The 25,889-nt window shown below is 37.6% G+C and overlaps 1 protein-coding gene across 1 annotated transcript in view; it reads right to left on the reverse strand.

Moving 5' to 3' along the window:
- Positions 1-398: 398 nt before the first annotated feature.
- The window catches only part of ADGRV1 (adhesion G protein-coupled receptor V1), a 275,529-nt gene continuing 250,038 nt past the window's right edge, over positions 399-25,889 (reverse strand). The window contains exons 89-91 of the mRNA XM_063181284.1: positions 10,660-10,851; positions 8,781-8,958; positions 399-1,041 (exon numbers count right to left, since the gene is read on the reverse strand). Coding sequence (XP_063037354.1) covers positions 923-1,041; positions 8,781-8,958; positions 10,660-10,851 — 489 coding nt within the window. The 3' untranslated portion in view covers positions 399-922. The remainder of the gene's footprint in view (positions 1,042-8,780; positions 8,959-10,659; positions 10,852-25,889) is intronic.

The following is a 25,889-nucleotide window of genomic DNA, read 5'->3' on the forward strand; positions in this document are numbered from 1 at the left end:
TCTGTGCACAAGCAGAGTTAATGATTCCTACAAGATCAGCTTGCCTCCCCTCTCAGTTCTGAAATACCTCCTCTGTTCTTTTTTTTCTTCCAAGGGGGGACTTTTCTTGCTCATTTTTGGCCCCAGATTACTGATCTAACTCTGTAATGCAATACTTGAACCCTTCAATCAGAACAGCACTATCAACACAAAGATCAACAGAAAATTCAACTCTTTGGAATTCCTCCTATTTTTTAGCCTGTGAAGAGTGAGAGATCTTAATATTATGAAACCAACAACGTAAAGAAGTTAAAAGCACACAGCTGCCAGTGGTTTCACTCTTGTTCTTCATCTCCCCTTCCCTCTGTGTGTTTCAGGTCATTGCATATTTATCATGTCACAATTTAAATTTCAAGCTCTTTGGCTCAAAGCTTGCATCTTTATTTGAATTTGTTCACAGATTTGGGTACTCACAAAACCAGTGAGAAGAGTACATCTTAGGAAACTTAGAAAAACTGTGCCACTAGCACACTTTCCTATTCAACAGGGTGTCTACATCACCTTTCATCTTCATAAACAGTAAGGAGAAATAACAGACTGGTTTGTATCAAACAGACTCTATTGCTTTATTAATCAGTGTTAATGTACAGGTTAATTTTAAAAAAAGCTACAGTTTATGAAATGTACTGTCTACTTACAAGATACAAATCTAGGCCAATTGCCATGGTATCTATTGATGCTCACGCACTATAAAAAATCTACTTTTTTTTTTCTGATATACAAAACCTCAAGCAAACATTCCGTGTTAAACATTCAGTAAAGATAACAACATTCTACTACAGTTTCCTATAGTGTTTTAGTGCAAAAGGAAGTACAAATATAAAAATACTGAGGCTTGAATAAAAAACCACAACAACAAGAAAATCCCAAGCAAGCTGGGGAGTTAGAGGTGAGTGTCAGCTATGGGTATTCTTCTAAGCTCTACAATCTGGGAGTTAGCCATGCTGCCACCATCCTGGCTGCCATGGCAGGATTCGTTATCACTGACACTGAGGCCTGCACCTGAAATAGAGAAAAAAAACCAAAAATAAGAATCAGTGAGAATGAAATTTTGACAGAGAAATGAGGATACTCTGTCCTACTCTGTTTTATTCTGATTATTGAAATGTTTCCCTACCCCACAACCACGTGGCAAGTTACCTCATACTAGTTTACCATACTGAATTGATGGATTATAACATTAGCTGACATAGATTTGTACCATACAGATATGCTTTTTCATAATTCCACTGTCATTCACTTTATTTGTCCCAGAATGTGGTAAAATAGTTATTTAGAGGTGGCCTTGAAATCAGAAAGGCATAAATCAAGGCCTGGCTTGGACTAAGTTAATGATCTGGCTGTTAGCATTGGTATTTCCAAGGATTTCCTCATAAATAATTGGTTTTTAATGATATAATTTCCAAGTTAAACAATAATTCCAGCTGTTTTAATAGGACAGTTATTTTGACATGAAAAAATATACTGACCAAATATTCTTTAAACCCACATTTGACATAAATTGTTGTATTAAGTTTTACTTCTGCCAGAAGAGAGAAGTAAATACTAGATTTTTGTCCAAGGGAACCTCCAAAACATGTGTAGAAGAGACCTTGGGAGGCTACCTTCTCCATCCTTTCGTCATAGGACTTCTGCTAGCTTTCTGCTTCCTAAATGTTTGATGGGGATTTCATTTGGGCTTTTATTGTGGGGGAGGTTTGAGAAGATTAGTGTGAAGATTCACAATCCTGCACTAGTTTTTATGAAATGCAAATTTTTTCCAGACCATTTTGTCACAAGAGATCTGTTGAAACTATAAACTTCAGTGTTTTTTCAGCTCCTCTCCTTGAGCTATAGAACAAATTCTACACAATGCATGAGTTTTGAGGGCTTAAGGTGTCTAGGCTTTAAATTTGTTGAGAACTGCATATGAGTATAATGAGGCATGAGGATATCAATACGAATCACTTTCAAGTATGATCCTGTAGTGGTGTCATTTACAAATTATGGGGGAAATAATTTATTTTAGACAGAAGCAGATCAGTAACTACATGCAGTTCAAGGTAGTTACAAAGGAATGACATCTGGCTCCAAACAGCCCTGAACAGGGCATGCTGGGAGAGGCAGTGATTTGCATTTCATACTGAAAAAATATTTTCCAGAGTTTCTATAAGGTATACATTGCATCTCTTATTTCTATCTCAGCTGACTTTCCAGTTTTTGGTTTGTTCGACAAAAGAAAAGAGTAGTTTAATTTTTTTTTGAGTTCCTTCACCTTTTTCTATGATCTCTGTTATTCCACTTCGACAAAGTTTTCTCTTATCACCCTTCCAACCACCACCCCTAAAGCAGAAAAGAAGTACTGTAAAGCAGGCAGAAGTGTGATGCTGCTTTGCTGTGGGAAGTCAGGCTGCAATTTTGAATACAGCGTTTGGTCCAGAGAACCTGCACAGAAGATCCTGTAGGACTAGCTAAGTTTGTCCACAGAGGTCTGCACAAAGTCCTGGTAGGGGCCAAACTTGGCTCCATGCTCCATGATCCAGGGGTAAAGTGGGTGAGTTGCACCATGATCCTTCTTACACCTGGTTTTGGCGTTTGGGTCATGGAGGGAACATGCGTTCACTGACACTACTGAGTCCTTAGGTTGGCACGATCCAAGTTCTTGAGAAAACAACTACTGCCAGAGTTTGACAGGAGTAAAAATTCATCAAGATACAGAGATACAATTAAAAAAGTCACGATTAGGATCTGAATTATTAAAATACTTGTTTATAAATGTATTGAAGTTGATTTAAATTTGTATGCACATTCAACCCTTTATTGAGCCAGATCCTAATATCCAAAAGGTGCTTGAAGGTCCTGGAAAAAACAGCAATTGTTTAAACGAGTTATTTTTATTGTTTGATTATTTTAGAAAGGAAACCTGACTGTAATAGGTAAGATGAATCAGACTGCTGTATTTACCACATGGAGATGGATGATCAAGCAAAAACCATGAAGTAAATAAAATACTTCAAATGAAGAAAGAACACAATACTTCTTATGGAAGGTGAACACTGAGTGTTGGTGTTAGAAAGATATTTGTCTTACCAGTAGTTATACCGATAACGTGGCAACTTAGCACGGGATTTCCTTAAGAATCTTTTGCTGGGCACTAAAAAGATCAGGTATTGGTCTAATGATATTATACTATGTGTATTCTTGAATGTCATATATGTGCAAGTTTTGTCCATGCTCTGTGCAAAGTCAGAGAAGATATTTTTTGTTACATAGGTTCTTATCAGGAACTTGGTAAGTCAGAGACTGAAACTGGGTACTTTAGGTTTGCAAAGGCTTTGCTCTGCTGATGCTGCAAAGACAAACTGTGTTAGAGTTGATCCTTTTTAGGAATAAGAGCTGAAATGTAACCAGGATACCAGCTTACCAAACAGTCGGCAGGCTGGAAAGGGTATGACTGTTTACACAATTGAGTTTCACAGAGTTCATTGGTCCATTGTGTTCTCAGATTAGAGTGGAATTTAAACTCAATCAGATTCCAAAAAACATGCACTCTTCTAGAGATCCTAGAGTTGTGTGGTAGGTATGTAGCAGGGAGTTTTACTTTTTCCCAGTTTGTGAAGAAAAATAAGCAAGAAAATGAAGCCTTCCTTTCTTTTCTTTGTGTATGCAAGGACTAGCTGTAAACTGAAAAGTCTCAGCTCAGGCTTCAAACCCAGAGAGGTTCTCCACTGACATCTGCTGGTGAAGGGCTGTATTAGTGCATCCCTATGCCCCTGAAACGACAGCTGTTATCATCTGCTCGCTTAGAGATAGCTAAGACTTTCACTAAAACATTGTAAGGGAAAGAGCTTGTATTGTAAGCACTGTACTCATATCACTGGGAAAACTTTTTGTCTCTCAAGCACTTATATCTTGCTTAATCAGTCATAATTTTATTATATGTGTGGGATGTATATGAATAAGATACACAAACCAAATTTAATTCTTCTTTCAGGGTTTTAACTTCACAGAAGTGACACCAACAGACATCCAGCTTCTATTAAAAAAGTTCAGATTGAACTAAAAATGCTTACTGGGTATTGCACAGTCACATTCAATAGCCATCACATAACATATGTGTGACAACTACAGATGAGAAACTGAATGAATATGCAAACTTTCTTTCCTTTATTTTTTTCTTTGAAGTGAGCCCTTCAAAATAGAGAGGCAGATTGATAAGGCAGGAACTTTGCCACCTACAATCTATATGCCCTGTAATAGAAAGTCTCAAGGATGCTGCACTGAATACCTTTTAGAAATGAAATTTCAAATGTTTCCCCAGGTTCAGGATGGCCACATGAGATGCTTTATTCTTAAACCAGGCACCTTCAGTGGGGTCACCAAGGTATATAAAATGCTGACTTTGGAACCCTAGCTGTATTAGATTGAAAATCATGAATCATTTTATATAACATTGTTATTGTAACCGCTGTATTTGTGTGGGGTTTTTAACTTAGTAGATTTTTCCAAGTATTTTCCATATCAGGGAATCATTAGAATATTTGCATCATATTAAAGAAATACTGGAATATTTCTATAGTACTTATCACAATTGCCTGCATTAAGATTAAAAAAACACTGAGGTATGAATGTAGCAGTATTCTGCTTAATATATATCTGGATACTACCATGATGGGTCACTCATCACCTCTGGAGGAGTTTGGGCCTCCCTCAAAGGCTTTGCTGTGTTTTGGTTTCACATTTCATCCAAAGGAATGAGTTGTTTTGGTTTTGTGCATCACAGAAAGGGAGAGGATAGGAGTATTTGTAAGACATAGATGGAAGTTCAGAAATCAGTAAAGCTATCATGCATTTATTCATGCTTTAATGCTTCTCTACCAGAGTACAAGTCCTCAGGGAATTCTGGTACATTGGGCTCTATCCTCAATTATAATAACATATGACTGTGTTGCAATCCGGAAGGCAAAGTCTTACTAAATTGACTATCAATATAAACTTTGCACAAGAAATCAGAAGGGAAATGAAATCACGTCCAAAATTACAGACTTTTAAAGTTATTAGTGAAATCAACAAAAACTAATTCACAAATAGCTAACTTTCTCAGTAGAAGCTGTTTGAATCATTATGACAGCCATAAATGAAATACAATAAAATTAATAAGTAAAAATTAATAAACATTTAAAAAAGCTTTTAGCACATGTCAATGAGCAGGACATGCCCCTAAAGTATTTTTCCTACCATAATTGTTTTGTTATTTCCTTCACATAAGCCACCTTGGAGCTGGCCTGTCTTCCAAAAGAACTCAAAAATAAAAGAAACAGCATGATGTAGAGAGCAGGGTGAATCCCAACAGTGTATTTCTGTATGGACATGAGCACATTTGATGGAAAGAAGGAATTATTTGGTAAGGCATCCAAATACAATGGCTGCATGATATAAGTAGCCCACTGGGTTCTCACACAAAACAGAAAAACCCTATCACCGTGTGATCCTTGAACGAAGCTAGCATAACAGGGGGCTAAGGAACAGCACACTGCTATCCACCTGATTTGCTAGAACTGCAGTTGTATGTCTCCATCTGACCCAGCCTGTATTTCAGGTTAATCTGTAATTAGGCCCAGCATTAAAGACTGTGGAACCAAGGGCTAAGTGCACAGTTCTGTGACACATTCCTTTAGCAACAAGGCTGAGAGTGCCAGCACAACTATTTATGGGGCTGCACTGCACACTGCAAATTACTAAACAGTGACAAGTTAAAAACAAAGTTTTTCTGTGGAGAATTGGTTGATTTTTTTTAAATCTGTCTTCATTTCTACAGCTGAGAATGGCAGAAAGGCAGGAATGAAATTTAGCTTTGCTAAAATTATTATACTCATTCCAAATGATCCAGGTTAAACCTTGTGGCCACAAAATTATTCCCTGTGACCATAAGTTGAAGTTACCTTCAGACAGCTCAGAACTACATGAACAGAAAGAAAAGATGAAGCATAATGGGGCATAAAAACATTTTTACATATTCCTCTGCTAATCAGCCCTGATCCTCTCCCAGTCCTCAGAGTGGGAGCACCATAGCACTACTATAGGTAAGTTGTAGTATAGATTGACAGTTTTAGGGAACACAGATAATGGAAGGTTCTGGTTCAGTTTAGCAAAGGTAAAGTTCAAACAATAGCATTTTTAATCTTCCTCCAAAAGAAACAGTTCAGCAATGATAGAACTAGCTAATAGAACAACAATGATAGAACTAGTTAATTCTCCCTGCTCTTCCAGAATGAGGAATTCTCAGCCTTCCAAAATAAAAAGGAATTGAGAAGCTCCTCACACAGCAAATTACAGGTAAGAGCAGTTCAGCAAAAAGGCATCTTAGCTGCCTTTACACTTTTGCCTATTTAGAGAAGAGGTCCTTGTCTTCCAATTGCCAATGACCACTTCCTTGGAGCAAGGACTGGCGCTCAAAGGGCCTCAGACTAACTCATGTTGATTGGGAGAGAGCAGGGAGTGGAAAGAAGAAGAAAAAGAGAAATCTAACTTGACTTCTTGTGGTTTCATGTGAGCATAAGCAATGACACAAGAGAGGAAGAAATGTAGTGCAGAGAGACTTAGAGATGAGCTCATTTCAGTGCCTGCTAGCTTAACTATTATCATAAAACTCCTGTTAGACAACAGCACACTGAATACTTTAGTGGCATAGGTCCATATTGCTAAACAGAGAAAAAAATTCCAGCTTTCCACCACCTCATCTCCTTTTTTATTATTTCCATGTGATTCCTTGCCTCCCTCTCTTTGGCCATGCACTTAGATGAACTGGAAAACATGTCAGGATGAAAATAATAAAAAAAAGACTTTCAGTTACAGAAAAGCTTGTTGGTTTTTTGTTTGTTTTTGGTGGGGGTTTTTGGTTTTTGCTTTTGTTTGTTTGTTTGTTGTTTAAGAAAAAATATATGCTGAGCTAGAGGTTGTGTCTGAGACAATAGTTGGTAAAAATTTACTTTGCTGGTCAAAGATGCTCTAACCTTCCACAGCACCTTTTCAGGTCATCTTGTTCAAATGTGAGGCTGCAACCAGATGGGACAGCTGGTTTGGTTTAGAAATCATGGGGATTTTTACTATTGTAACACTGCTGGGGACACCACGTGGGCACATGAATAAGCATTGGTGTAAAATTGTCTGGCACTACTTGAATTAGTAGCATAAACAAAATATTTTTCTCCAACAATGGCCTGAAGTCACTATTTCAAATTATATTAATATGAAACACTCATAAAAAATTATGATAAAATTTTAATAAAGAAGACAATAATAGAATTTAGGCAAGAAAATCAAAAGATGGTTTTAGACCTACTTTCTCAAAGAGCTTAAAACAAGTTAATTAGGGATGGAGCTTGAAGACTTAGGAAAAAGTAACTAAGTGCTGAATACATGTTGAATTGTATCATATTTCAGCTATGGCTGTTGCCTTGATTGTTCTTCCAGCCTTAAGACAGTCTTCTACAGTTTACTAATGCCAACTGATTTACTTAAGTACTAAACATTGTGTAATATTAGGAGTGTTAGATGTAGATAGTTTCATGTCTTATTAACTATCTATGAATTTCCTTCTTAGTGTTCAAGAAGTCAAAAAGTAAAAGCTACCTTCTTACATACCTAAAAAAAAAAAAGGTTTTAAACTGTAACTTCTGCACCTAGCTTTGAAAGTCTTGAAAAGAAAAAGACTGCTATTTTCTGCTAGTAGAACTAGTCTGCAAAATGTTTAGAAAAAATAATAAGTATAAAACAGGTTTTCACAAAACAGAATGGTTTGGGTTGGAAGGGACCATAAAGACCATCTATTTCCAACCCCCTGCCATGGGCAGGAATACCTTCCACTAAACCAGGTTGCTCAGAGTTCTATTAAACCTGGCCTTGAACACTTCCAGGGATGGAGCAGCCCTAGTTTCTCTGGGTAACCTGTGCCAAAGCCTCCCCACCCTCACAGGGAAGAATTTCTCCCTAATACCTAATCTAAACATGCCCTCTTCCAGTTCAAAGCCAATCTCCCTCTTCCTGTCACACTATGCCCTGTCAAAAGTCCCCCTCCAGCTCTCTTGTAGCCCCTTTAGGTACTGGAAGGGACTCAAAGCTCTCCTGAGTGCCTTTCCTCCAGGCTGACAATCCCAACTCTCTCGACTGTTCTTCATAGCAGAGGCTCTCCAGCCCTCTGAGCACCTTCATGGTAGAAATCAGTCCATGTCCTTCACATTTTGAGGGCCTCATAATTAGAGGCATTTCCTGCAATGTAAATCAGCTTAGGATACATAGCTTTATAAACTTACTGAATAAAAATACCTATTTATTATCAGCATTCCCAGTCTCCCATCCAGTTTAACTTTTCTTGATTCACTGAAGGGAACAACTTTCTGAAATTGTGTGCCAGGTCATATAATCTGCTACTCCCACAAATATCTTGCTGTTGTCTCTTGCAAGGCTCAGAGGTATTCCTAAAGATCATTTAGGTGACCTCCTGCTACAAAGCAAGTCCACTTGTACTTTAACTGGGTGGGCTTTGGTTAGTGTATGCCACATCTAATCAGGTAGGATTCCTTTGTCTCTTCGGTTGTTCTATCAGACATTCCTATGATAACTGATCTTTAAGATTTTCACTGGAAATCAGATTATATTAAGATACCTCATTAATTGTATGTCGTGGAATGGTGGCACCATTAGGATAAATAACAACATAGCAATAGAGCAAACTTTGAAGGGCAAAGGGAAGAGTCACTCACCAGTCTTTAAAGCAAATATTAGGTCATCAAACTCCTGTGATTCCTCATCAGCAACTAATGAGCTGGTACTGTATCCTCCAGAAGGGTGGAAAACATTACCATTTTGTGGACTCTGCTTAAAGGCAGCACTAGCTTGACTAGCAGGCTGCAAGGATGCCCTCTCCCAGTCTGCAGGCACCTGCAGAGTTTAAAAAGACACAAAATTCAGTAAGCATCAAAACTATTTTACAGAAAGTGGAAATTATGACCAGAGCTGAACTGAAGACCAAGAGATTTTGGAACCAGATATTCTGTCACTTCTATAATGAACCAGGAAGCCTTTTAAAACTTTTTAATAAATTGTATCTATATATCTATATCTACATCTATCTATATCTATCTGTCAATCTATACATATATCTAGATCTAGATCTATCTATCTGTATCTCCATTTCCCTTGCCTTTCCTTTCCTCCTGTATTGGGTTTTCATGGCCAAGTTTTGGTAGTGTGGAGGGTTACAGGGGAGCCAACTGGGGTGACTTCTGTGAGAAGCTACTGGAAGATTCTTCCATGCCTGGTTGAACAACTCTTGGCAGCTGCAAAGATGTATCCACTGCCACATCTGGGTCAATTAGAAATGGTGGTAATGCCTCTGTGATAACATATTCAAGAAGCAGAATTAAAAAAAATATTATTGTGCAGATGTAACTGTGGCCAGGGAAGAGCAGGGTGAGAATTTGTGAGAGGAACATTTCTGCAGACACCAGAGTCAGTGGAGAAGGAGAGGGAGAAGGCTCTAGATGCAAGAGCTGGGACTCCCTTGCAGCCTGTGGTGCAGAACATGAAGAAGCAGCTGCAGAACATGAAGAAGCAGCTGCAACCCATGAAGCAGTCCCATGCCAGAGCAGGGGGTGCCTGAGAGGAGGCTGTGAGAGTCGTTCAGAGACCACGCTGGAGCCTGTCCATGAAGGACTACGCCCCTCGGAAGAAAGAGCCATGCTGCAGCAGTCTGGGGGGGACTCTTGCCTGCGGGATGGACTCCCGCCGGGTGAGTTCATGGAGAGCTCTCCTCTGTGCCAGGGACCCCATGTTCAAGCACAGGAAGGACTCCTCTCGCTGAGGAGCTGCAGAAGCTACGGATGATGAACGGACCAGAACCCACATTCCTTGTCTCCCTGTGCTGCTGAGGGAGGAAAGAGACCTGGGAAAGAAGGAGGCTTGCTGAAGGGGGGAAGGTTATTAAGGTTGTTTGTTTTGTTGGGTTTTTTTTCATTATGGCGCTCTGATTTTGTTAGCAATAGATAAATTAATATTGCTAAGTACATCTCTATATCATCTCCACTTTAGATGGTGCCTGACATCCAGGCAGGGTAAACCCACTACGTCTTCCCTTCCCTTTTCCCTTTTATTTTCCCTTTCCCCTTTTTTCCCCCTTTTCCCTTTTCCCATTTCCATTCACTTCCTTTCCCCATTCCATTCCATTCCATTCCCTTCCATTTTATTCTAACTTTATTGCAACTTCCAGAAGTTTTGATCATCATAACTCTGAGAAATTAACTACATAAAGCCCATCTAAAACCTATAGTAAGCTGAAAGAATTAACCTGATATTTTCATTTCTCATGACCTCCTTTTGACACTTTAATTAATCTCCATAATAATCTGAAGACTCAAGTGTGAAAGAAGAAATTCTCTACGTGGGATGTTATCAGGGCACAGTAAGTTCCAAGAATAACATGGATAAAGATACCTATTTTTGTTATTAAAATAAACGAAAGAAAAAGCTCCCCCCGTCAAACCTATAACATTTAGCAACTTATTCCCATGTGTTACACTTCAGAACTAATGCTGAAATCTCTAAACAAGTTAATGGCTACAGAGAACTACAGAGCACTCTTACCTCTTCCATGGCACTGATGAGGTTCTGCGTGGACTTGCTGATCTCTCCTCCTGCAGCTGGCAGACCACTGCCATGTGTGAAAAATGTGGATCCTGGAGTTGCATGCCCATTCATGTCAACAGTGTAACTTGCTTTCACAGGACAGCAAAGTTGGTTGTGCAGGATAAAATAAACCACAAAGACATAAAGACCCTTAAACAGAGATTGAAAGAGAAAAGCAGGCTGTGAAATGCAGGTAGCTTGGTTCAGAGCTTTCTGCGCAAACTAGTGGATGAAATCACTGTCCATCAGAGATCTAAAAGTTACAAGTAAGTTCAAAACCTGAGTTCCTCAGCTAAAAACACACAAGCACGCACACACACACACACACAAGTATTTTGAAATTATTATTTAGTTGAACCTACAGAGTTGCAAAGGAAAGCTACGACCCCAAAACCAACAAAACCGACTTGAGTTTCACAGTTATCATAAGAGTGAAAATGAGGTTAAAGGCCTCCCTTATAATAGTATTTGGCTGCTGTTCCTTAGCCACAATTCTTCATTTTCTTACTGACCTGCTAGCTTTTTGCAATCTTTACCTCATGCAAACTGCACTGCTGCTGTCACAGATAACATAACTACAAATTAGATGTTCTGTGATATGCACTAATTCAGCGCTGATTTTAATTTCTGATTACAATCAAAGGCTCTGCTGTATGCATCTGCAGTTCTTCTTTAAAACCTGTTAATTTTGACCTTTAGTCTGAGACAAGACAAATAATATAACCATGTCTTGTGTTTATAAAGAAATCCAGTAACTGATTTCCCAACAAGAAATCTGACTTACTTTAATTTTTAAGTTGCACTAATACTGAGGGAAAATAATCCACTCCCACAGATAAATCAACCTGTTAAACAATTACTAAAGAAGGGGTTACCAAAATAGTACAGAAGGAAGTCTTCTGCATTCTTACCAATAGCTGCAATACAATTACATTTGCAATGTTTTTTTTATTCCCATTGTTCTCCAGAACCCTGAAGCTAATTGTACTAAGCAGAGCAATTCATTTTAAAGGTATCCACTGGCATGGAAGTACTAACTGGGTTTACAAATAGTAAGGAGTTTCATCTAATTATATTTGTGAATTCCTAACAAAAGGAATTTTGAAAATACTTGAAAAAAGAAGAGACTGCAAATACCCAACAGCACCTCATGATACATGGACTGATAATCTCTATTGCGAAAATGATATGACAGAACCATCTGGTCCCAAGTGACACATAAGAAAAGCTAATGGGATTCAACAGGATTTCAGTCTCAGCTGGTTAAACACTGGAGATACTCTCACACAGCTGCTATAAAACCATACAGCCCGGCTTATGAGATTTTTTTAACAGAAAACTACCAAATAAAAGTGCTAAAACCACTAAAAAGCTATTTTGAGAAAACATGTTCCTGCTTTTCCAGATTATTGTTTATTTGTCATGACAAGTCAGAGCAGTTCACTGAGAGGAAATTTCTTTGTGATACACATAAGTAAATACATTCTATAAAATAGATGTAAACATGTTTGAGACAGTAAAAAGGAACGAAAGTATCCTTTCATTCTATAAACAAGTTCAAGGACTCTGATATACTTCAAACATAATGGGGCCAGTAAATGGATTTATTTTAATTTGTTATGGATATGAAAAGGATAAAACCCCCAAGAAGAACAGATTATAGTGACAATACAAAATTCAGAGTAGCCTCTGGCAGTTCAGTCTCTGAGGGCCTAACCACAAAAGCTGCACACACATTTCAAGTAGTTTTGTACTTTTCAAAAAAACTCAATAGCTGACGATGTAGCACAGCCCTGTCTTTTGAAATTGCAGGGACACAAGGCATTGGTATACAAGGTCCATGACAAGTCACTCTCCTCAAGTAGCTTCAAGTGTGGACACTCAATTTTCTAAAACAAACACTCATAGAATAAAGTGTCACAATTATCTCCTTAACTTGGTCTGTCTCCTGATGTAATTCTCTGATGATGAGACAACTCCTCTGGGTCCTTCCCTAATAGTGACATGGACACACAGGGAGGTTATTTTAATGCCTAAGAACAGGAAAAGTCAAAGGCTGAGACAGATAGCAGAAGCAAAACCTGTGTTTTATTTCTTCTGTCTTGCAAGTTGTTAGAGCAATGTCTTACCAACAGAAGTTCATACCTAATGAAACCCAATACTCCTATGCAGACAATACATTTAGACAGGAATTCTTGCTGGAAAGAGAATTCCTTGGCTGGACAAAGGATGGATCTTTCTTTCACCTATATTCCCCTCTAAATCTAGAATCTCCAGAAGATAATGCTCTGTAGATGTGAATTTCTTTGTACCATCACTGTAGTTTTGTTTGAAGCACCAAAAGGGTTTTGTGGTCATATTCTGACAGTCCTGTGTCCCTGTTAAAAACCCCCAGGAAGATAGTTAGGAAGATAAAACAAGTCAAATGGTCCTGCCCAGGTTGCAATGAGTTCCAAAGACCATACATATGATGTCATGCAGTATGAATTTCTGTTTCTTTTCAAGCCAGCAGCTACCAAGGTGTTTACTCTGAAAGAGCATGGACAGCGTGCAGATACTTAGGTTGTTGTCAGCGCAACCACAGCTTTCAGTTTCAGTGGGTTTTTTCAAAAGCATCAGTCTGAGAATTGAATGATCTTTCATCATTCTTGTGACTCGTGTTTCTTTTCTTTTCAACCCCTAAAACATTGTAAAAACAGTCATAAATTGCTATGAACATAAGATTGTTGGCATTGTAATATATGTTTTCTGTGTTTTCATATAAACAACTCTAGCCAGCTTGGAACTACTTTTTTAGAGACTCACAAACCTTGTCCTCAGTGCCTGGACTAAGAATGAAATGAAGACAATAGTTAATTTCTGCTGACAAGCCTGACAAGCCTGCTGGGAACCTACACCCTCCATAAGGATTGAAAAGAGGTTGCTTAAGGTGTGTATATTAATTAAAACAGGCAATAATATTTCTGTTAAATGCACAGGAAATATTAATTTTTTATTAGAAGTTTTCATTAAAAAAACCTAAGCTAAACCCAATCCCCAAAATCTCAGCCTAGTACCAGCAACCTCTGCTGTTGCATATATATTGGGAGCCATGCTCCTCAACTCATAAGCATGTGCCAGGGGGCCAGGAAAATCTCTTGGGTCCCAGATTACAATGACTGACTAATAATCTGAGTTTGACTGGGGCCCTATGGAAGCACAGTGAAAAACTAAGCTCAAGAACTAGGACTCCAGAGGGTTAATAGTGATTCTACATAAATTCTGTGTATTGGGCCCCCAGGACTACTTAGAAAACATTTAACCCTATTTCATTTATGGTTAAATTATGATAGTAGTGTTAGTAAAATGCCACAGTAAAACATCAGAGAAAAAGGTGTAGTAACGTATTTCCTATGGAGAAAGGTGGGAAATGCTCCAAGCAGACAATTAGACTGTCCAAAGGAGGGAGCACAAACAGGCAACTTATAGTTCTCAAACATGGTGCTTATACGAAAAAAGCCTGCAAGAGACTGTCTGCAAAGACTGCTGGTTATTTTACTGATATTGGCTCATGGAAGACAATTAAACTCTTATAATTTCATCTCAGCAAGCTGGTCTGGCTCATAAACTCTTTTGTAGTGTTATGACAGGGAAAAAAATATCCATATACACACGGGTACAACTGTCTGAAAGAAAGCTCACATAGAAAAGTTTGATGGGACAGTTTTGTTCAGTGAGGTGGGAGCATCCTCAGTGCTGCTCTAGGTTATGCCAGTAGCTCACCTTACAAGAGACAGTCATGGAGAAGGCAGTGGGAAGTGACAGAGGGAGAGAGAGTGGTCTTACGTTGAAACAGGGAAGGTTCCAACTGGATATGAGGAAAACATATTTAATGTAGGGGTAACTAAGCACTGGAGCAACCTGCCCAAAAAGACTGTGGAAATTACTCCATAGAAGAAGAAGGGAGTTTTTTCTGGTATATCTGTACACAATATAATTGGTGAGAGGGTTCATGCATTTGTGTGAGGTGAGTTTTCCTATACAACAGATTGATTTATGTATTTTGAGGAGCAGTTGCAGGAAACTAGCTAATTAAGGACAGAATACGTTCATACATTTTACACCTCACGAGATCCCATAAGGACTGGAGGACTGATCCACAGGAAACCTTCACTGCACACTGAAGACTCAGAGTTTCTCTCTGGCCTCTAACTCTGTGTGTCCAAATTACTGATATGACACTACAGTACATCTAAATTAGAAAACTGAGCTAACTAGTTACTAATAATGAGTAAGGATAAAAGAGATTGTAGGTAATCAACAAATCTTTTCATCATCTCCTTTTTACATACAGAGAGAAAACCAAGATGCTTACTGCATCACATGATTTTATTATTGTTCTGATAAACACAAACACACCAAAGTATTAGACTTATTTTTGAAGCTAATATACAGCATATATCTCCCACAAGTATTTTAACCATGTCTGAGATACCCTACCCCGAAAACACCTGTTTTCAACAGAGAAGTTAATTCAGATATGATCATCTGCTTTAGAGGAATGGTATTTCTATATATAAAGTATCTTAAGAAGACTTTTGTAAACAAAAAGTGATTTCATCACTCCATTTTAGCCATTTCTCAACCTGCTTCTGGGTATATATCAGCACTAAAAAATTAATTTAATTTAAATTTATTTTAATTAATTAAATTTAAATTTAATTTAATTTGGAAAATTTTGGTTGTTAACTATCATCACATGACTGTATCACTAAAAGTTGCTTTTCTAAAGGAGAATACTTAAAGCAAAATTAAGGCTTCTGTGGAAAGCTGACCTCTTGGTCAGACCAAAAATTTCAGTTACCAGAAATGGCTCATTCTGATCCTTAAAACAGAGTGTCTAAAAAATACACTATTATATTTACACTTGCACCTTTATTCATGCCAGGTGCTAAAAACACCCCCATAAAGAACACAAATGTATCTTGGACAACAGAAGAATTGTCCATAGTTGGATCAGCTCTTGATGCTCTTTGTCATTACTGTATGATAGTTTAGGCTTTGGTAGTCCTACTTCAGATTTTTAATTTTATCAGGTGAGATTTAATTTCATTCTCTGTCTGGACTGTGTTAATTTACTGTTGTCAACCAGTCCTAGGAAGTCCTTTCCTTGTTAATTTAGTGATCACACTGTTCTTCTTGGTTGGCTGTCAATGGTCAGGGGTGCTGCTGCCACTTCTGGTGGTGTGCTATTCAGCGCCTTGGTTGATTCCTTGTGAACTTCCCTAGGGTTTTCATTAATTTATGGGAAGTTCTTTATGTTGTTTTCCATCACTGACTGGTCAAAGACTGCTGTGGATTAACCCTGATTTACATAACAAGTGCCTACCTCTTTTGGGAAAATTATCAGTCTGATTAATATAAATAAATTGCATGTTTCACTAAGTTCAAAAGCTAGTCTCTGCAAAGCAAGAAATTACTCACAAAATTAAAGGAATCATATTCAAGAAATCATAATCAGTGCCATTGTGCAAAGCATGATATAAATTTGATAATATCATCTTTCCTAGTAATTTTTTGATTAGTTATGGAACTGAATCTTATATGCAATAGTATTATTAATGTGAGCCAAATGGCAAACACAAAACATATATTTATCTATTTATTTCTGCAAGGAAAGCTTTCCTTCCTTTCCTGCTTCCCTTCCTTCCTTTTTCTTTTAGAGATCATTATAATAAATTGCATGCATGGCATTTTTCTATGCAGTTTTCAATGTACATTTTATTTTGCCATTATTTTCTTCAATCACATTTTATTTTGAAAGCAAATTGAGGATCTTTTATTGTTGTTATTAAGACTGAAGTATCATCTTAGTCATATGATACTAATCTGCAGCCATCATTTAACCTCTCCCACTCATGGCTCTTCAGAAATAATAACCTTTGAAATATAAATCAAAGACCCCTTGTTTATATGTGGTTCTGTTTCTTAGCAAAGTGATTGTTGTAAAACTGCCTGTAGCAGTGCAGCCCCATCAGCTGATGATTGCATTTAGTAAGTAGACTTTGGACCTGCTGTGTATCAACTGTTAGAATGTTTATTTGCCGTTAAGCGTCAGTTTTGATGAAACCATTGTAACTCTTATCAATCCTGCAATTTATCTTATCACAGTTTCAACTGTGAACATTTACTGCTTATCTGCACTTTGGTTCCTGAGGCATTTACACCCTATTTTGCTCTGCACAACAAGATTAGTGTGAGTTACAGCTGAAGACCTAAAAATTAACATCAAAAGCAAAAACTCAATAAGAAATGTAATCAAGGATAAATAAATGTAGTTTAGGACCGCAAAACCCATACCATGTCAGTAGGTATCACCTGGTGAACCAGCCACCACACACACACACACACATACACACAGACACACACACACACAGAGGAGCAGAAGCCATCTTAAAAAATGCAATGAAGAAAAGTAATAATTCATGTATCTATCATTAAACTGAAAGTGCATTTACAGGTCTGCACTGAGATATACTTATTTTGAGTGCTTTCAGTTTTTGGTAAATTCCACAGATAAATATGTTACAGGTATATTCTGTAATAATGAAAAAAAATATTGTGCTTTCAGCAATTTAAACAAGTTTTCCTAATACTAATGTCTCATCTAAAACTTTGGTGTACACTGCCAAGTTTCTCTTTATGCAGAGCCAGCTATGCCAACACCATGCTGAATCTTGCAACTCTTGCTCAAAGCCAAAGTCATAAATTCCTTTCTGGCAAACTGCACTCATCTCAGATTTAGTCTAAACTTGGCTAAGTCTTACCTGACAGGTTCACACACTTTGGCACATGTTTAAAAACCAAATTTGCTTGGATATTCAGTATTCACTATAAATATTTTGCATAGCTCTCAGCACACTTGTAACTACTCCTACACAACTGCCATTTTTACCTCTGATTTCAGCACTGTAAATAGTGGAAAAGGTCTTGGGGGTTTTTATTCCAGTTTTTTTTAGGGTTTTTTGGTTGCAATTTTGTGACTTTTTTGGTTAGTTGCTGTTATTTGTTTCAAGAGCACAGATTCAGCATTAAAAGAGGGCTGTTAAGCTTGAAAATGCTCTGAAAATACAGATGATTAGCCAAACTTGCAAACTGTGTAGATTGAGATAGAATAAGATTCTGTCCCTTCCTTCCAATGCAGTCATCCTGGAAATACAAAGAAAGCCCTATTTTGGTATTTCAAGCTTAACAGAGAAAGAATGACTGAGCTAAACACTGAAGGCAGGAACTTAGGAGAGGTGTAGGGAAAACATGAGAGAGACAGCACTTAGAAGCAGCTTGCAATGTCCCCCACAGCTCTGGCTCCAGCCACTCCTTATAGAGAGTCAGTAAGACTCTGTGAGAGTCATCAAATCTCAGCAACCACAAATGGTGGCAGAAGGTTAAGAACACATAAGAGCAAACAAAGCAAACTGGCACCCCATTGCTCCCCATCTCTGCCCCAGTTCTTAGCCTGTGAATTTTTTCACCCTCTGCTTTTATTCATTTTTCTTTCCTGCACAGGCAACAGAAACTGGAGATAACATCCTTTGAGGTCCCCTTTGCATTAGGTTCTCCTTGTGCTTTATCCTATGAGGAGGACCTCTCTGGTACCAAAAAGTGGTCAGATCACATACCAACGAAACCAGACTATTTGTCACTGATAAACCAAACACAAAAAAGAACAGAAGACCAAACACAGTAAGGTTACACTCACACATTTTTCAACTCCTAGAAATATTAGAAGTCAAACATTTCCATATAAACTTAGTAAAATTTTTCAAATCCTTACTCTCATACTTGCTTTCCATGGTAAACATTTATAACCAAACCCACATTTTAGACCATACCTTCTAATCTAAGCCTACTACTGCTTTTCTTGCTTTCCCAGAGAAGAAAAGTTGGATAAAAAAGTCTTTCCAACATCTGGTCCTAGTTCAAAAGATTCCCTAACAATCTCAGAACAGTTGATTCTCTAGTTATATCTGAAAGCAAGTTGAAAACTCAAACAAGAAGATAGCAATTGCAAAAACTACATTCAAAGATGAGACATATCAGCATCACAGTGCACAGCCAAAAAAAGAACTATTTCTGCACCACATTATTATTTTTATTGTTATTTTTTGTTAAAGCAGCAATTTCTCTTTGTGTATTAATGACTGATATACAGGAATAAAAGAAACAGGGAATAGAAAGTAGGCTTTTCGTGACTGGAAGAGTCATAAGACAGAGGCTAACTTTGTGTTTATGGCATTAGAGAAAATCTCAAAGAGTTGAGCTAGAAGTTATTGTTATAACAACATTTTTCCCCTTTAAGGAATTCTCTCAGTGTTGTAATCTCTCTCATACCTACCATTGTCTCTTTGATTCTTGTTACTCTGACTGACAAACTGGATAAACTGTCTATTTAGGAGTATTTCAGTGAAGTGCCATAAAAAGCTGTATAACAAGAACTCTGCAACTTCAGAAGTCATAAATGCAAGAAACCTTAAAAAAAATCTGTCTTGGATGGAACTGAAGGGTTGTAGATAACTGGTGTAATTATTTGTCATATCTTCTGCTTGAATGTTTTAGGGCAAGACTGATGTGAATAAGAGTGTTGGGGTACTCCAGCATTCTCTGACCATTTGGAAAACCCTTCAGTGAATCCGCAGCCAGTAAAAGAGCTACAGACATGCAAGGCTGTAGGGAACCAAACAAGGTCTCGCCATGTTCAACTATCCCTTAGTTAAAACTGACCCCAGCAAATATCTTAAAATTAATTTTTTATTATTTTTACAACCAGAATAACAGATGTGTAAGTTATTTCAAGAAGCAATTTTGCCAGACAACTGACTTTCTCAGAACTACAGTTCTTGTATAGCAGGCTTTGCTGTTAAGTGATAGTCATGTGAACTATCAGCAATTTATACTTCCTTCTTCCCTTGATTTTAGTGAAAAAATCCTATATATACTTACTACCTTTCCACAGATTCAACGATGGCAGATGACAAGTTTTATAAAGCAGGAAGATAAAACTGTTTAGGTTAGGTATGCTCCTCAAGAAAAGGGAAATGTGGGGAAAAATGAGGACAAGGACTAGATGTCCTTCCATATCTGCCAACTAGGTGAACAAGAGCAGGCAGAGGTATCATTTGGCTCTGTCATGGAAATCACTCACTTTTTGTCTTGAGAAAATAAGCCCCCAGTCTGTGCAAGGACAGAATAAAATGTACCTCAAGAGAGCACTTCAGATCTCTTTTCACAGGGAGTGCTACCCGAATTAAAATAAAAAACAGACTCATTACTAAATAGGGATTTGATCACAGAATCATACAATGCTAAGGGTTTGGAATATGTCTTAAAGATCATCTAGTCCTGACCCCAGCTGCCATGGACAGGGACACCTCTCATTAGAACAGATTGTCCAAGGATTTATCCAAACTGGCCCTGAACAGTACCAGGGTTGGGGCACCCACAGTCTCCCTGGGCAACCTGTTTCCTGTACCTCGCCATCCTCACAGAGAAAAAATTCTTCCTCATATGTAACCTCAATTTTTTCAGTTTGTACCCATTATTCTTGTCCTATCAATACAGTTCCTAATAAAGAGTCCCACTCCAGCTTTCGAGTAGGCCCTCCTCAGTTGCTGGAAGGTTGCTAGGAGGTCTCTATACAACCTTCTCTTTTCCAGGCTGAACAGCCTCAACTTTCTCAACCTGCCTTCTTAGGAGAGATGCTCCAGTCCTCTTATCAACTTCTTGGCCCTCCTCTGGACTTGCTCCAACAGTTCCACATCCCCCTTCTGTTGGGACACCAGAACTGTACACAGCACTCCAGGTGGGTCCCACAAGAGCCGAGCAGAGGGGCAGAATCATCTCCTTCCTCCTGCTGGCCACGCTCCTTTGGATCCGGCCCAGAGCACGTTTGGCTCGCTGGGCTGTGAGCGCACACTGCCAGCTCATGGTGAACTTTTCATCAACCATCACCACCAAGTCTTTCTCCTCAGGGCTGCTCTCACTCACTTCTCTGCCCAGCCTGTCGGTGTGTTTGGGACTGCCACCACCCAAGTGTAGGACCTTGCACTTTGCTTTGTTGAACTCCGTGAGGTTTGCATGGACCCAGTCTCAAGGAAGTCAAGGTCCCTCTGGATGGCATCGCTTCCTTCCAGCATGTCAGCTGCAACACACGGCTTGGTGTTGCCTGCAAACTTGCTTGGGGTGCACTCAATCCCATCACTGTCAAGCCTTCTAGTAGAAACCATTGTCTTGAGGCTTTTTTTAGAAAGCTTTCTAGAATTTGCATTTGTGTGTTATAACTGTTTTTTTTAATGGAAAAGAACATTGCCACAAGAATTTCCATCAGGACTTTTTAAACAGTCTCGGACAAAAACACCAAGGAAGTGTAAAAAAAAAAAAAAAAGAGGAAAATTTACAGAAAATAGAAAGCAAATTAAATTAACATTTGAGGCAATTCCAACGGTTCTAAACAGGGATTCCTCTGCATTTCTGAGACAAGTACAACACTTGGGAGAGTAATGGCCAACATAAGATAACTAAGTATATATAGTATAATTAAATATTATTTAATATTTTACATAGTATTAAGTATTTATGTATTAATTCTACTAATAAAAACAAAAATTGTATATCAATACATACCAATGTAATGACAAAGGATATATAAATATATTTCAAAAATAAGCAAGTGGAACATTTGGTTTCTACATGTTGGTACATTCATTGAAGTTTGCCACAAAGTAGCTTTACTCATAGTCAGCAAAAGATAGTCTAAGTCATGGAATATATATCAAAACTGTTGGTTCTCCTTGCACTTGGAAAATGAAAAGCTCCCTTCTCCTTCTTAGAAATTTTCTGCAATGGATTAATGCCAGAAATTACCTAAGACATGTTTGCAGCACTTAACAGAAATATTTCGACCTGGTCTGTGATGAATTCCTGCTATCTGTGGAGGATTTCTTCAAAGAAAAAAGTTGTAGGAACTGTTAAAGGGTGGACTTTCACATGTTTTTAAAAGCAAGACATTTCTCAGCTGTTTTTTGTTGTTTTGTTTTTGGTTTGGTTTCTGAGCGTTTTTTGGTTTTGTTTTTGTTTTGCTTGTTTATTTTTATTTTAGCTTTTATTTTCCTATTGCTTAGCATATAATATATGTCCTTCTGTGGCCTTCCACTTTGTGTGAGGGCTGAAGATTACCATCTATTCTTTTCCAGCACCTTTCTACGGTCCTGCTTGTTCTGCAGGATCATGCTTTCTCATTGCCAAATCGTCCAAAGCGTTTGACAGAGATATCTAGGCTGCATGGCAAGTACAGTGCAGAGCAAACACAGACAGGCTCCAGCTGCAGAGCTGTAGCGTGGGTCAAGAGGAGAGTGCATGGCTCTGACAAGTTTTGTTTTGTTTTTTGCTTTAGTACTTTTGACTTTGTCAGCCTTTGCACCTTTTTTGTTCCCAGCGGCAGCAAGACAGCTAGCAGTTCTGCCATTATCCCTCCACCAGCTGAAGTTGGGAGAAAACTCCAACCTTGTTCCTCCCTGCAAATTTGATTCCAGACAGAACTGGCTCTGCCTGCTGAGCAGGACCAACACAGAGGTGAGCTCGACAAGCCTGGAGGTACTTACAAGTCAGATCTGATGGGGAATACTGACATAATTGGATTTCCACCTCCAAAATTTGCATGTTCATATGTTTGCAGAAGCTTTTTGGCTCCTCACTGAAGTCAGCAGAAGAAATGGGCTGATAAGTGAGTAATGAAAAGTCTGGTGAGATGTAAAAATAATTTCCTGAGGGAGTTTGTAAGAAATTCTGAAGTGAGAGAGGGAAACTGTCAAGCAGGCAGATTTTGATGCAATTTTATGTTAAACACATAAAACATAAATCTATATAAAACCCAGTGACATAGGGAAGTACTGGAATTCTCATAGGCTGGTGTGGCAGCGTCATTTAATGTATTTAATAATTACAATAATTAATATAATTTAATGAATGCAGAAATTTGTAGGGTGATGTTCAATATTCCATTCCAGTGAGGCCGCTGGGAATGGTAAGAACCTGAGCATGTTTTTTTCTTTTTCTGCTGCTATACTGGGCACAATCTCTTCACCACCAACACCAGGATGGTGGTCCTTGATACAGGGTCCCTCAGAAGACTTCAGTATAATGTAACATAATGACACTACTTAACTCAGACAAGACAGCTTCTCCAAGGCCTCTCTGTAAAATCACAGCCTCTCTCTCCACATACACCTCACAGTCAGTCCATGTTTCTCCTTAAGAGTGTTTCAAAGCTACAACAGCTTGTGAGGATTTTTTACAGTGGTGTCTGTGCTAAGACATAAAAATATTTTCAAATGTTTATATTAATATATATATATTTGTGTTTACCTGTATTTATCTATAACTATATAAACAAAACTATATAACTATGTTTATGTAAAGGTAATTTAATATTGATAAACTAGGCACAAGGCACAATTGTTCTCTGAACACTCAGCAAAAATGCAAGTTTTAACATTCAGATGAACTTCAACCCTATATGTTAAGTAACTGCTCCACACAGAACCTTCCTCTGAATTCAGATACAGAACTCCTTAAAGCATATGCATTCAGTTATTTGCAACAGCACTCAGTGCATTAAGTTAAGGTTCATGCACAATGAATTACTACACGCAAAACTACAGGTAAAATTAAACACAAAATTACATTACCAGAAGTAAAATTTGTGGCAAGGATGATAACACTGGTCTCTTCCCTCTAATTTTGTCTATTACAAATAATTTTTACAAACTAAGTCAAACCATGTCAGAAAAGTGGCATAGTTTAGTGTGTGCTAATGCTCTTTGTCAATGAAAATGAGGGTGGTAATCTAAAAAGACACATTTCCAGGAAGAGGGTCTTTATTTAGATTGTCCTGAAAATCATTCATCCCACAGCTCCTTCTACTTTCTGCTGTTACAGGAATTTAATGTTCTGTTAGAACTAACTTTGGTTTCCAAATAGAAAATAAAATTCATTCCAAAAAATAAAGTACTTGAGGAAATACAGACTGAGAGATTGGTGGTAATGTGGTTTAACAAATTAAGAACAAATGGGAAATGTAGGAGCCATTAAGACTGCTTCACATTGCAGGTGTTGCATTGACCAGAAAAGTCACTTATCTTCCCATAGTTTTTATTCCTGCCATCTATAACGAAATTATAATACCTATCTCTGAAGATTGACAGGCTGATCAGACAGACATGGCTATCTACAGGTGAACTACAAAAATAATTGTTAAAAAAAAAATTAATATCTGTTTTTCATATATAATTGTATGCTGTTGTGATGATTTGCACAAGCAGAAAATTATTATTCATGCGTTCTTTGAAATTTCTTTAACACACATGAACTTAAAATTTATATTACATAAAATACTACATTTAGAAGTTTTCATTTTCCATATTTATTTTTCCAAATTTCTGTAAATTTGTCTAAATATAACAAATAGTTATGTGGTTTACTACAAACATATTTGCTGCAAAACTATCAAAATTTTAATTAATTTAAATATTTCTAAGGTTTCATAACCTACTCTAAAGAAACTTTCTCAGCTGGTTTTCATGTGTCTTCAAGGAAAGTAGGACAGTTAAACTGTTTTTCAAGTGATTAGTATAACAACTTCAGACAAAATTTAGCACACGCAACTAGATCTTGGTTAGAACATTTTTAGATTATTTCTTAGAGTTTAGACTATGTCTTTAAAGAGTGATTCTTAAAAAACCTTCAAGTGGTCCAAATATCTCATCATGACTCCATGGCCTTACTTGGAGCTTTGTGAAGGTCTTCTTCACTGTACTTATCTGCAAAGCAAAGACCCTGCAGAAATGCAGATAAAAATAATTTGTTTCTCCTTCTGAGATTACCTATTTCTTAGGGGAAAATGAAAAGGGATTCTGAAATAACCCAAAAAATACTGGGATGGGTGATTTCACTTTCTGTTTTCAATGTATACAACATCTAGTTTAGATTTTTTTTAAAATCCAGGCAGAAAGGGGCAAAGATGTTTAAAGTCTGTCTTTGGGATGAAATCACAGAGCCTAAATACAGAAATGCTATACTAAGTGAAAGCAGGAGCATCACATATATCTGGTGAAGCATCCTTTGGAATCACATTTCCTTCCTTATTGACCACATAAAAAGTCTTTGGACATCAGTGTGATAAATTAGGTACCCAGTGGTGGGGAGTCTTTTCTGTTCACTAAAAGAAATTAAAGAATTTAAAAGAGAGAATTAGAGAATTTAAACCAGATCTGTAAATACATATTCCTTTTATGAAGTAAAATTTTCTGTCACATACATTGGCCTACTTGGCTAATAATGGGGGAGACAAGCTAGTGTGAAAATAACAAAGCCCTAAAGGAAAGCAGAAGTCTTCACGGCGAGAATCACTGATTTCCTGTTACCTTTCAGAAGTCAGGAATGAGAAAAAGGTTCTGCAAGAACTGCTGGCTCTGCTTTACTCAGAATGAAATCACTCTGTGTATCACAATGCCAATTTTCTCTTCTCTTGAACTCAAAATCTTAATCCCAGAGAGTTCTGGGGCATAAGAAATACCAAAATTTCAAAATCTACCACCAGTTATGATAAGTATTTGAACGTATATAAGGATAAGTCACAATTTTCACCTTGCTTTATTCTTTCATATTTTTTGAAGCACAATCAAAACATTAGCAAGTCTCCAGTAGATGATGAGCTTTATTTACACAGTTATAGGCACCCACACACAGAAAATAAAATCTCTCAAACTCAATCTCTTGATCACTCTTCTTTGAGAAGACATAGAAAGAAAAAGGAAAATTTCCAGTATGGTTCCTAGTTTTATAATAGAGGATTTTTGTCACTAAAACTTTTCATGTCTCTGTTGTACCAGCAAAACAACATATCTGAAGATTTAAATAAACAATCAGCTGTCCGTACAAGTTGATTTGATGCTTTTTAAAATCCAATTGACCTTTGTAAAGGCAAAAGCAAAAGAGCAATACTTGACATTTTTCTGAAAATAAAGAAAACATAATTTAGCAATTTTCATCCAACTTTGGTTAGCTCCTGCTTCACAGTTGCTCAACTCCTTCCAGACTCAAATTTGCAGTCCTCATATGCATCACAAAACTTCCTGAGAGAGTTGCTTCTAAAC

Source organism: Melospiza melodia, chromosome Z, assembly GCF_035770615.1.
Source record: "Melospiza melodia melodia isolate bMelMel2 chromosome Z, bMelMel2.pri, whole genome shotgun sequence".
NCBI classification, from domain to species: domain Eukaryota; kingdom Metazoa; phylum Chordata; class Aves; order Passeriformes; family Passerellidae; genus Melospiza; species Melospiza melodia.